Source organism: Phyllostomus discolor, chromosome 3 (genome assembly GCF_004126475.2).
Source record: "Phyllostomus discolor isolate MPI-MPIP mPhyDis1 chromosome 3, mPhyDis1.pri.v3, whole genome shotgun sequence".
NCBI classification, from domain to species: Eukaryota; Metazoa; Chordata; class Mammalia; order Chiroptera; family Phyllostomidae; genus Phyllostomus; species Phyllostomus discolor.
In genome coordinates this window covers 20,923-33,652 of record NC_040905.2, presented here as the reverse complement: position 1 = coordinate 33,652, position 12,730 = coordinate 20,923, and the positions used below count along the sequence as shown (strand labels likewise).

The 12,730-nt window shown below is 48.8% G+C and overlaps 1 protein-coding gene and 1 long non-coding RNA gene across 2 annotated transcripts; both read right to left on the bottom strand.

Moving 5' to 3' along the window:
- Positions 1-822: 822 nt before the first annotated feature.
- On the bottom strand, positions 823-8,098 carry LOC114504970 (histone-lysine N-methyltransferase PRDM9-like). Its single transcript, XM_036020023.1, has 8 exons — positions 7,887-8,098; positions 6,961-7,062; positions 6,490-6,761; positions 6,009-6,076; positions 4,688-4,881; positions 1,856-2,375; positions 1,653-1,687; positions 823-833 (listed from the first exon to the last, which is right to left on the bottom strand). The coding sequence occupies exons 1-8, from the start codon at positions 7,975-7,977 to the stop codon at positions 823-825; spliced, it is 1,293 nt and encodes a 430-aa protein (XP_035875916.1). The 5' UTR covers positions 7,978-8,098.
- Positions 8,099-8,660: 562 nt separating this feature from the next.
- LOC118499401 lies at positions 8,661-12,420 on the bottom strand. Its single transcript, XR_004901878.1, has 4 exons — positions 12,339-12,420; positions 11,149-11,258; positions 10,052-10,101; positions 8,661-8,816 (listed from the first exon to the last, which is right to left on the bottom strand). It is a non-coding gene; the product is annotated as an uncharacterized LOC118499401 (long non-coding RNA).
- Between the last annotated feature and the right edge of the window lie 310 nt (positions 12,421-12,730).

Sequence of the window (12,730 nt, the reverse complement as noted above, 5' to 3'; positions counted from 1 at the left end):
AGCAAGAGGTAGCCAAGGGTCTTGTTTCACAGGTCACTCTCAGTACCACCTGCCTGTGTTGAGGAGGCTCTGAGGGTGTGCAGGGTCAGTGGGAGGGTGGTGACCTGGAGGGAAGCGCATCCCCCACCTCAGGCCTCCTTGTCAGGGCACTTGAGTCAATGTGGGGAAAGCAGTGGGGTATGCTCAAATTCTGAATTTGGCTACAGAACCCTACCCTGTCCTTATCTTCCGTTGTCCAGCACTAAAGACCTGGAAGACATGGACACTGAAGGCTGTTCAGCAGGACTTGTGATCTCAGATATCCTCTGTGTTGACTGAACTTTGAATGTCAGACAAAGGCTGGAGTTCCCATTCCAGTGTACAGACTAAGAAGCAGGCAGAGAGACGTTGAGAATCTTGCCTTAGGTCACACAGCTGGAGAAGACAGAGCTGAGACTCACACCCACTATGGACTGATGTGGAATCTGTATGCTGTGCACCAGGAAATGCTGACCCTGAAGGGTCAGCAAGGAGTGAGGAAGACCAGGTGCCCAGACTGAGCCAGGCTCATGTCCCTGAACAAGCATACATCCCTCCCTGCTGTTCACCTCTGAGGCTCCAGAGGTTGTAGGAAACTAGAAGAGCCAAGAGAAGCCAGGGGAGGAGGGTAGGGCATCTATTAGGAGAAAAAGGCCCTTCCCAGGAGTCTGGGGAATTCCATTCCCTGGTGAGTCTGTCTCAAACCCCTCTCTCTGGGCAGTAATCAAAGTAGACTGACTTCAGACTCACCCATTTGTAGGGGTTGAATTTCTGTGGCTGAGAGTATGAGTTCTATGTGGCTCTTCAGGAACCCACTGCTTTTAGTGATGGGAGAATGAGGTATTGGGCTTCATATGTGTACGGAGATAAAACGTTTTAGGAGCTCAAAAATCCAGGAACGAGATTGGTGCTGACATCCCCATATCACTATGGAACTGTTTGTCCATCTCATGTCTTGTCATGAAACTGAAGGTTTAACTAGTTATTTCTGTACTAACTACAATCTTGGGGAGTGTAAGGGGCTGTAGACTTCCTATGGCTGTTGATATGTGACTTAATGCTAATAACTCACTCACTCCACCTGCAAACATAGGGCTTCTCCCCAGAGTGTGTCCTCTGGTGTGTGATGAGATTTGACTTTTGTGTAAAGCCACTCCCGCACTCCCTGCAGACATAGGGCTTCTCCCCAGAATGTGTCCTATGGTGTGTGATGAGATTTGACTTTTGTGTAAAGCCTCTCCCACACTCCCTGCAAACATAGGGCTTCTCCCCTGAGTGTGTCCTCTGGTGTGTGATGAGATTTGACTTCCGTGTAAAGCCTCGCCCACACTCCCTGCAAACATAGGGCTTCTCTCCTGAGTGTGTCCTCTGGTGTGTGATGAGAACTGACTTCTGTGTAAAGCCTCGCCCACACTCCCTGCAAACATAGGGCTTCTCTCCCAAGTGTGTCCTCTGGTGTGTGATGAGAAGTGACTTCCAGGTAAAGGCTCGTCCACACTCCCTGCAAACATAGGGCTTCTCCCCAGAGTGTGTCCTCTGGTGTCTGATGAGATCTGACCTGCATGTAAAGCCTCGCCCACACTCCCTGCAAACATAGGGCTTCTCCCCCGAGTGTGTCCTCTGGTGTGTGATGAGATTTGACTTCCGTGTAAAGCCTCGCCCACACTCCCTGCAAACATAGGGCTTCTCTCCCGAGTGTGTCCTCTGATGTGGAATGAGATATGACTTCTGTGTAAAGCCTCGCCCACACTCCCTGCAAACATAGGGCTTCTCCCCTGAGTGTGTCCTCTGGTGTGTGATGAGATGTGACTTCCGTGTAAAGCCTCGCCCACACTCCCTGCAAACATAGGGCTTCTCCCCTGAGTGTGTCCTCTGGTGTGTGATGAGATGTGACCCATCATTGAAGCCTTGCCAGCACCCACCGTGCTGGATTGTTAAAATTTTTGACATTCCTGCTTTCACAAATAACTTGCCTGAGTCCTCTGGACTCTCTTCCTGGCCTCTGCGGGGCTCTTCCTCCATCATTCTCTCATGCTCACTAGAGCTCATTTGTTCTTTGGAAGTTTGAAAAAAGGGCCTTAAGATTCTCCTCTGACTGACCCTTTTAAGCACAGGTTTGGACCTTTCTTTGACTTCCTGACCTTCAGCTTTATCCTTCCAGTTGCGTGTACTACTATGTTGCTGCTGCTGATTCTGATCCTCTGGACAGGGTTCCTCTGCTTGGAGGTGTTTTCTTGCAGATGTTCCTGGGAGAATCTGAGAGGGATGATTGAGTTTCACGTGTTGGCTGAGGAACTTCTGACTGGAGAAGGCCAGAGAGCAGGAGGGACATGGGTGGATCCCTGCCTTTGGTTCTGCTGAAAGAGAAAGGTTTGGTCAGGGATGTTGGTGAGAATGCCTGGGTCGCACAACTTGTCTCCTGGTAAGACCTGCCCCATGAATCCTTCTTATTGTGGTGACGATGCAAGCTCCGTCTCCCACAAAGTGTCCACTTGCTGTCTATCTTTCTTTTTATTTTTATGCAGTGCACCTTCTTCAGAAATCCAGAAAGCCCACATCAAGGTCTTTGCTAATATTGCTCAGACTAAGGACCTTCGAGTAGCGTGAGGCAATTTCACTCCCTGAACTGCAGTGACCTTTCCCCTCTACAGGTATCCTCTAAGTCATGTTGAAGAGGAAAACTAGGAATTGCACCTCTTTCAGTTTTTCACAACTATAGAATAATATGTCTTTCTTGCCTTTGTGTGGCTCAGTGGACTGAGTGCCTGCCTGTGGAGCAAGGACTCACAGGCTACATTCCGTCAGGGCACGTGCCTGGGTTGTGGGTCAGGTCCCCAGTAGGGGGCGTGTGAGAGGCAACCATGCATTGATTTTTCCGTCCTTCTTCCTCTTCCTCTCTAAAAGTAAATAAATAAAATCTTAGGCTCATTTCTCAAGCTTCACACCAAATATTTATGCTTCATTTCATTCAGTGTTATTCCATTTCAAATACACTGAGAAGTCCCGTTTCAAAATATTTTTCCAACCACACGTCTTACACGCTTGACTCTGACTCCTATTCCTCTCTGGCCAATCCACCATGCTCTCTCACTTGAAGATGAAGTGATCTCTGAGGGGATTCCCCACTGGAGTTTCTTTTCTTTTTTAAAGATTTTATTTATTTATTTTTAGAGAGGGAAGGGAGGGAGAAAGAGAGAGAAACATCAATGTGTGGTTGCTGGGGGCTGTGGCCTGCAACCCAGGCATGTGCCCTGACTGGGAATCGAACCTGTGACACTTTGGTTGGCAGCCCTCACTCAGTCCACTGAGCTACGCCAGCCAGGTTTGGAGTTTATTTTCTAAAAATTAACAAAGCATAATCAGAACAGAGAACACACTACTCTATAGCTGACTGCACACTTGCACTCAGAAAAGTCCCGTGTCTCAACTCAGGTCATGGTATGATGTGTTCTTACCCTCCATGCTGAGAGGAGACCTGAGTGACCCTCAGCCAATCCAATGCCCCACCTCTTTTCTTCCCTGCACTACTTGCTCCCTCTGCCTGGGATCCTCCACCCGCAGATATTTTTGTAAATGTTATCTCCAGAGAGAGCCCTTCCCAGACCACGTGCTATACCGCACCTCCCCTCACACTGATTCCCAGGCACTTGTCCTGGATAATTTTCTCCAAAGCACTAACCGCTGGGTAGTGTTATGCACATGCAAACACGTGTGCATGGGTTTTCCTCCATTACTGGTCAGCTCCTCAAGAGCAGTGATTCTCATCCTCATATTAATCTGTACTGCCATGTCCCAGGACCTGTGTGCCACGGAGTCGGATCTTGCCCGACAATTCACTGAAATAATGAACAAATGTGTCTGGCCTGAATGGTGTGGCTTGGTGGGTTGGGTGTTGTCTCGCAAACTGAAAGGTTGTAAGTTGAATTCCCAGTCAAGGAACATGGCAGGGTTGTGGGCCAGTTAGGGGTGTGCCATAGACAACCGATTAATATTTCCCTTGCACACTGATTTTTCTTTCTACATACTTTCCACTCTCTGTAAAAATAAATCTTGGTTAAAAAGATTTTATTTATATATTTATTTATTTTCAGAAAAGGGGGAAGGGAGGGCAGGAGAGGGAGAGAAACATCAATGTGTGGTTGCCTCTCACTTGCCCCATACTGGGGACCTGGCCTGAAACCCAGGCATGTGCCCTGACTAGGAATCAAACTGGCAACCCTTTGGTTCACAGGATGGCACTCAATCCTCTCAGTCACACCAGCCAGGGCAAAATGTTTAAAAAATAATGAATGAATGCCTATAAACAAAAACGTTTTAGAAGCATTTAGAAGCATGGAGGAAAATTAAGAAGAAACAGCTATAAAAGTGTCAGAAAAGCTGCCTTTGTGAGAGAACTGGTTAGTGCTTGGAAACACTTTTTTTTTGCCTCTCAGTATTTCAGTACTATATGTGGTTGTGTATTTTGTTCATGAAATATTTAAAAAATAAAAAATATAAAAATTTTACCTAAGAGTCAAAGGCATATGAATGAATTGTGAATTTCTGAAGCATCTGAGTTGAAACTTTACTGACTTTAGAGTGGATTTTACTCTACTTGGGAGTTGGATCATGAACATTTCTATGGAGAATTCTCTCTTTTCTTTCTGTTCTGAAGAACAGTGGTGCCCACCTCTCCTGGCTGCAAGCTCTGTTTTCCACTTGCTGCCCCACTTGCTGCCCAGCTCCTGGCCATACTCGTCCCCGCACCAGACCAGCAGCTCATAGCCCGGCCTGATGACCCGGCAGGTTCGGTAGAAAATCTGCCCGTGGTATTGAAAGGCCACCAGGTTCTGCTCTTCATCATCCCGGGCACAGTTCACATACCTGGGATTGAGGCAGAGGAAGGGAAAGAAAACCAGTGATGAATTCCTAATACCTGTTACATCCATGTCCAGCTCCTCACTAATTCTTAAGGCCTTCAGGTTCTGTGTTGCCCACTGCCCCTAATGCTCCCGGGGAACCTTCTGTTCAGCGTGTGAGCCTGTCAGCATGTCATGTGAATTCCTGCCTCCAAGTCCTGCTTGCAAGTGTTCATCCTGCCTAAGACCATTTTTCTAAAACCCAGTTCTACACTTAACCTCCACCCTGACTGCCCATAATATCCAGTTATCTCTGGGTTCTCCAAACTCTAAATCAAGTTTTCTCACACCCAGAAACTGGTGCTTGATCTAGGGCTCTGCTTCTAAATTAGCTCACCAATTATCCAGTACTCAGCCCAAATGTGTTTTTTCTTTAGATGCCTTTCTCCAAACCCCCTACACTTTACTTAGGGTGCCATTCACTTCCCTGCCCCGAGGTTACCATAGAAAATTGCAGGTCTTTTTGTCTTAGTAAAATAAAACACAACAGTGGTAGTTGATTCACATTCTGTTATCCCTGATAAAAGAGAGCCCCTCTCAGGAAAGGGGCACATGGCCATTCCTTTTCAGGCCTCAGAGCCCAGCTCTAGTTAGAAGGCAGGCCAGGATGGTTTGCTGCCCTCACAGGTTCAGGCCACCCTTGGTATCTTGACATGGTGCATTTCTTGGAAATTATAGCTAAATATTTCTAAAAGCAATTTTTTTATGTCTGTCTGCAAGAAGTCCACCATAAGGACATGGGTTGTGTGATCTGTTTAAGTAATGTATTCCTTCATGTAAACCAGAATAAAATAAGTGTTTAATTAATGCTCATTTGATAAGTTAAAGTGTAATCCAGTGTCTCTGGTGAATCGAGGCTCTTCAAGGTCCTTTGCAGTGTCCACATTGTGTCTAGCAGAGAGCTTTACATTTGGAGGACGTATGCTGTACTTTTTCCCTCAGTGTCCCCTGAAATGAAAGAACACTGTATGGAGAAAAAGAGGAAAAAAGGATTAAAGGAGACCACTGAGGGAGGCATAATGAGAGGGAAAGCTATATGGGCTTGTGGGGGGATGAGAGTCCCCTCTGGCCCCAGAGACCTGCTGACCTCACCTCATCCAGTTGGCCCAGGATCTGTCCTTTCCATCCACATACTCATAGCAGTTTCTGCCTTTGGCAATCTGTGTTTCAGAAAAGAAGTTAAAGACTTTTTATTCTTTTTGTGGGGAGGTAATAGTCAGAAGAATTATTTTATTCCACTGTCATCAAAGCTCTTCCATCATGCATGGGAATTCAACTGCCAACTGTGACCACATGATATTGGTCTTACCCATCATCTACACATCTGAGTCTACCTGTCCAATCAGAGCGGGAGCCCCACAAGGGAGGAGCCACTCTTTGTGTCTGCACAGGTTTGCTCCCGCTTACCTTCTGATCCTTAAACAGGAGCTCTGTGTTCATGTAAAGTCCAGTCAGTACACAGAGCTAACCACATTGTCCCCTCCATGTCTAGCATGTGGGAGGTGAGGTCCCTCCAGGGCTCAGAAGGAATGTGGGAAGCCAGAGGACAGTGGAAGAGGCAAATTGTCCTCACCAGCCAGGAGTATCTGCTCTTGGCTGCCTCTTGATCTTCTGTGATGTGTCCTTCATAAGGGCCAAAGTGCAGACCCACTGGCAAGTCAGCTGCTTCATTCCACACTCCAAGCCCAGACTCAGGGATGCCCGATGGCCCGATTCTCAATCCAGGGGGCAGGGTGAGGGCTGAGCGGTGGGGATGCCCCTTGTCCACTGCACTGTCCTTTACAAATGTAGGGGGTCCATGCACAGCACAGCTGTTGATGAAGAAGTTCTGACACTTCTCACAATCTGGAGGTGAGAGCAACAGGGGTTAGGGAAGGTTTAGCACATGTTCCTGGACACAAAGAGCTTCAGAGGGAGTCCCACAGTCACATCATTAAGACTCAATCTTGTACTCCAGGTCACTAGAGGAAAGGAATGATTTGGGGAGCAAAGGACTAGATGAAATTATTGTATCATAACATGCTTCTCAGTGAGGGTCACTTACAAAGGTAGTCATCATCCTGGGGCTCGTTGACCTCTTGGTACACACAGTCCTTTCTTTCTTGTAGGATGTACACCTTCATGTCCATCTCCTTTCTCCTGAGTTCTAAGTTGGAGAAGGACAGGTAAGTAAGTGAGGTTGGTGTGGTGTGGAGTGTTTAGTTCTCGCTTTGTCAGATAACACAATCTCCTTCCATCAAATGATTACCTGTCCTTTTGCGTCCTCTGGTATTTTATTCCCTTAACTATTGGTTCAAAAGACTAAGACTAACTACAGATGACTGATTCAGTTTTAGTTTCTAGATTTTCCCATTACCAGCCAATCTTTCCCATTTTACTTGCCAATCTTTAATCATTCATAAAATATTTATGGAGTGCACATTACATTTTAGGCATTGAGTAAAGGCCTGGGCACACAACACCAAGAAAGTGTGGTTGCTATTATCACAGATGGATTTATTGGACAACTTGTATGTGTCACCTGTTTTAAAATCAATTTTTTAAAAGATTTTATTTCTTTTTAGAGAGGGAAGGGAGGGAGATAGAGACAGAGAGAGAAACATCAATGTGCAGTTGCTGGGGGTCATGGCCTGCAACCCAGGCATGTACCGACTGGGAATCGAACCTGTGACACTTTGGTTCGCAGCCCATGCTCAATCCACTGAGCTATGCCAGCCAGGGTTAAATTCAATTTAATGTTTTCAAACAATATATGAGTGATGTTTCCTTATGTTCACTTTACATATCAGCATTCAGGAGCTCAGAGAATTTATAGGATTTTCCCAAAGGTCCATTGCTAACTTCAGTCTTCAGCTTATCCCAGCTTAAATCCAGGCCTACCCAAAGTCCACCCCCACATACCTAGGTCACACTTATCAGCCCTTCTATAGGACTTAGAGGAACTAAAGCTTCCAAATTACTTTCTCTTACCCAATTTTTGTCTAGTGTGCTTTCCAAAGGCATATGCTTCTCCAGAAGGGGACACTGGTTTCTGGGCATGCTCTGAGTCACTTGCAGTCATCAATTTTGCTGTTCCTGACAATTCCTTCAAACTACATTCCTTGCTTAATGGCACCCTGGATGTTGCCCTCAATATAAGAGTCACATATTAAAAGATAACATGTATTTAATTTTTTAAGGCTTATTGTATATCTTACATGCTTTAATACATGTCTTTAATACTTCAACCCTTGAAAATATCTAGGGAGTATGAATATTAGAGGGTTAGGGCCAATGTGGGTAATGAATCCAAGATTAGAACCCATGCCTATGGCCCTTTTCTTTCAACTCACTATAATATTGAGAGTGAGGGATATGGGGAAGAGACTAGAGAAATAGATGGCAGAAACATATCTAGACAATAAATAAGATGGTGATAAAGTTTGCAATACCTTGGAAAGAATATTTGTACTTAGATTAGCTGGTTCCCACCAATTGTTTGAATAAGGCTGTACCAGTAGCTAGTTGTCTTCAGTGTCCTGATATATAACATGTCAATTTTTAATGTTCTAGTGAACATGCAATTAAATAATGTTCAACAAAGTGTCCTGTGAATTATGTAATACAGCATGAATGTTCTTTACCTCTCAGCTCTCTCCATATTTCAATCTCACAGAAATTACCTTCAGCGTTCATTAATCATCTTCTAGTTCATTTTGTAATCGTGAAATCATTCATTCAGCAAACATTCGGAGTCCCTCTCAGGAGCCCTGATCTGGGCCTTAGACCTCTGAGAAGACTTAGGTATGGACCAGGCTCTCAAAGAGCTCATAACACAGAGGTAGGCAGGCTGAACAAATGATTCTAAACAGGATGAGAGTGGCCTCATTAGAGCTCAGACAAAGAAGCTGTTACTTCACCCTATAAGAAAGGGCATTTGGGCATTTGAAATCAGTTCCAGACAGATGAGTTTCTCTTGAGGAGTGTGTAATCTATATGAAGCCCTTAAGTCATTTTATTATTTGTTGTTTCTCAATCATCAAACCTGAAGCTCCTCATGGGTGGGAGATGCTCTTTGATTAGGGTGGGAGCCTCTGATCCAGGGATTTTACATTCTTCTTCACCTGGGGCCATCCGCTGTACCAACTGCCTGCTCATTGTACGCTTTCCTTAGTCAGAGGGTCTACTGCATCTCTCACTTCAGCACAGCAGAGAAGAACTTCGACTGAAATCACCAGTCAGATGAGTGATGTAATGACATGTATAAGACAATGTAAATTTTAGAAAACTATGAAAGTTTTATTTTTTAATTTAAAGATTTTGTGTTTTTTTTGAGAGAGGGGAAGGCAGGGAGAAAGAGGGAGAGAAACATCGATGTGAGAGATGTTTCAGTGATCAGTCACTTCTCACAAATACCCCCACTGGGAACCTGGTCCACAACCCAGGGATGCACTCTGACCAGGAATCAAACAGGTGATCTTTTGCTTTGCAGGATGACACCCAACCAATTCACACTGGCTAGGGAAAAACTGAAAGTTTTAATGAGTTTGTAAGTGGTTTAGAGAAGAAACTATGGATAAGACTGCACAAGCAGTGATATTGTGATCTTAGACATATAATCAAACATTTCTATATCTCTGAAAGCTCACTTTCCTCATTGTAAATGGTGACAGTTACAGTACCTTCCTCATCAGGTGGATGTATGTGTGAGTGAGTAAATTCACATAAAATTGTTAAAGTCTGAAACATTGTGAGAATGGAACAAATGGTAGTTACTATTGCTGCTGTAGTTGTTAACCATTAAGATGATGATGAGCCCTGGCTGGTGTGGCTCAGTGGACTGAGCCTGCAGACTGAAAGGTCACCAGTTCATTCCTGGTCAGGGCACATGCCTGGGCTGTGGTCCAGGTCTCCGACTTGGAGGTGTGGGAGAGGCAACCTATTCATGTTTCTCTCCCTCTCTCCCTTCTTTCCCCCTCTCTAAAAAGTCGATAAATAAAATCTTTAAGGAAGGATGATAATGTCAGACAGTGTGTTGAAGAGACCAGGAAAGGAAGGCATCAGTTCCTAGGATACTTTCTGCATTTCCCTGCTCTTACCTGCCTTTCTCTCCATGAGGAAAATTTTGTTGTCAACAGGATTTGGGAAATACTCACCTTCTGGTGTTTACTGTGTTCCCTTCTGCAGGCCACCCAGGAAGGTTTCACTGAAAAATGATGAGAAACCAGTGTTTTGGTTGGTAAATGTTTCCAAAAGCTGGAGATTCTTATTAGGGACACAGAATTCTGAATGAGAGCAGTCTAAGAACAATCCCAGGATGATTGGAAAATGTTTTCTGTTGTTCATTAAGGCCTAGGCTTCTATTGGGCCATCCACTAATTTCATTAGAATGATAAAAAAATAGACAAAGTGTCATCTATGCTTCACCCTTTGTTCACAAAGCATCTATTACATTTATTAAAAAATAAATTGGCCTCTCCTGACAAAAAAGTAGTAAAACTAACTGCACAGAAACTCCACGTCTTCCACATAACCCTTTCTCCGTCCTGTTTTCTTCATTCACACTAGCCCTGTCCAGGCTAAGGGCACCTGGACCACCCAGCCTCCTTTCTCTGGTATCCTCCCCCTGGGCACATACCGGCCACCCACGCCCTTCCTCAGTCATTAGACTCTGGTCAGCATCCACTGTCTGTTGACCACAGAAACAGAGTCCAGTGAAGTTGAAGATCACATCTTGACTTCAGCTGTGTGTCAACCCCAGACCCATGAAAGTGGACCGACCCCACCCTCCAAACACTCACGATACTGGACAGAATGGCCCAACGCCAACATGAGGGAATGATACCGTGCTCAACCCCTCCCGGTCCTGGCCCTCCCCCAGCTCCCGTCACCACCATACCAATACTGTTTCCTGTCTGTCTCCATGCAGGCCATCGTGCAGCCAGGTGTGGGACCCTCCTCAGTGGCCAGACCTGCCTCCCTCTCTTGCGATGACGGCTCTTCTGAATTAGTTATTTCTCGCTCACTTTATGTTCTTACACATTTACTGCTGACTAATGCATCTATAAATACAGATGATTACGTTGCCCACGTGAAAGTTGACGGGAACAGCCCCTCACTGTGCGATACACTGTTGTGCATCTTGCTTGTTCGCTGCACCAGCAAACCTGTTCCCTGGTTACGTCCTGAGATGCCGCCCGACCCAAACCAGGTCCGAGTCGGGAGGGCAGCGCTGGCTCCTCCCGCCGCTCACCTAGCTGCCTCGGAGCCCGTTCTTCATCCGAGTCCTCACGGTCCCCCTCCTGGAGCTCTGTGGCCTGCCTGCGGCGGTGACACAGGAAAGTGAGTCGTGGGCCCAGAGACCTGGAAAGAGACAAGACCTCTGTCCTGGAGCAGAGAGCATGGAGGAGGGACACGCCCGGGAGGCCCGTGGGGCTGGCTCCGATGGGACGGGAGAGTGAAACGAGTTGCCGTGAGCCCCGCACCGTCAGCGCCAGCCCCGCTCTGACACGAAGGAACAAACTCCCCCACCGGTGTCCACGCGGGAGGGAGCTGCAGGCGGATGGGGCCGCCTGACTCGGAGCCAGCCCAGCGCCTGCCGGGTCTCCAGGCTCCTCCGGCCCGGCCGGCCGCCTGCGCTACCCGGGCTGGTGAGCGCGTCCGAGTTCCACTTCACACTCCAGTGCCGGCCTTTCTCCCCGTGGGCAGGACGCCCAGAGAGGGGGCTCGGGCCCTGCGGGAAGAGGGGCTGGATGGGCCCAGCTGCCCGCAGGCCGGCCTGCGAGGGCGCCCTTGTTCCCGCCCCCTCTCCCCCACGCGCCGCCTCAGCGCGGGCTCCGGAGGCCGCGGCCCCGGCTTCTGAGGGGCCCGTCAGCCGTGTGGGCCGTGGCGGCGCAGGAACCGCGCTTCTCCCGGGGAAGCGCCCGGAGGCGCCCCCGGGGTCCGGAGAAGCCCGCGCGAGGCGCAGGCGCAGTGTCCGGCAGGCAGACCGCCGTCTCTCGGGCTGAGAGGCCCGGGGTCCCTCAGGACTCGATCTGCGTCTTCCGGGCGGAGGACACTCCGCGTCCCGGGGGCGGGGGGGAGGGTCAGGCCGCCGCGGCTGAGGGGGGTTGGGGCGTCTCACGAGGGGCGTCCGGGCCCCCTCCACTGAGTCGGTTTCCAGGACGACGGCATTCGGGGTCTCTGCGTTTGGGGAGGTTTGGTCTTTCCGGGCGGGCGCGCTGCAGGAAGGGCGCCCCGAGCCGAGGGGAACTGGGGTTCCAGGCTGTTTGGGGGTCTGAGCGTTGGGGGTCAGGAGACGGGGGGGTCCTCCGGGTTAGCGGACGCGGCCCCTCGGTGCTGAAGGGGTTCGGGCCCCTCGGGATGGAGGGCATCTGGGGTCTCTCTGGCTGGACTCGGAAGGTCTCGGGCTGAGGGTTCCCCAGGGCAGGGCTCCCCGCTTACCGGTCCGTCTCCCGGGGTCGCTGCCGCGCTGCCCACCTCGGCCGAGCGTCCCCTCCCGGCTCCTGGGCCTCCCGCCCTGGGAAGGAGGTTCCACCCTGGATAGCCGCGTGGGCACAACCCGCCAATCAGTGCTTGGGTCCCAGGGCCCTGTCAGCCAATAGGCGGTCAGAAGGAGCTGAAAGGGCGGGGCAGAGGGGCGGAGCCCCCTGGGTTCTGGACATGCCAGCGGAAGACCCGTGCGCCCCACCCCCGCGGGGATTGGCTACCCTGGGTCTCCGGAGCGACAGTCACGCAGCCTGCAGCTCGGTGGCTCGTTTTGCCGCAGCTGGTGGAGGGGTCCGCCCCGCAGGAGCTGGGAGTCCCTAGTCGGGGCTGGACCTTAAGGTGGACAC

Excerpts from the sequence above, each read along its gene's own strand:
- LOC114504970 (XM_036020023.1), bottom strand. The coding sequence starts at position 7,977 with ATGACTGCAAGTGACTCAGAGCATGCCCAGAAACCAGTGTCCCCTTCT. Across the intron at positions 6,077-6,489 it reads AGAGCAGATACTCCTGGCTG|ATTGCCAAAGGCAGAAACTG; the intron begins GTGAGGACAATT and ends TCTGAAACACAG. Across the intron at positions 4,882-6,008 it reads TCCTGGGCCAACTGGATGAG|GTATGTGAACTGTGCCCGGG; the intron begins GTGAGGTCAGCA and ends CCTCAATCCCAG.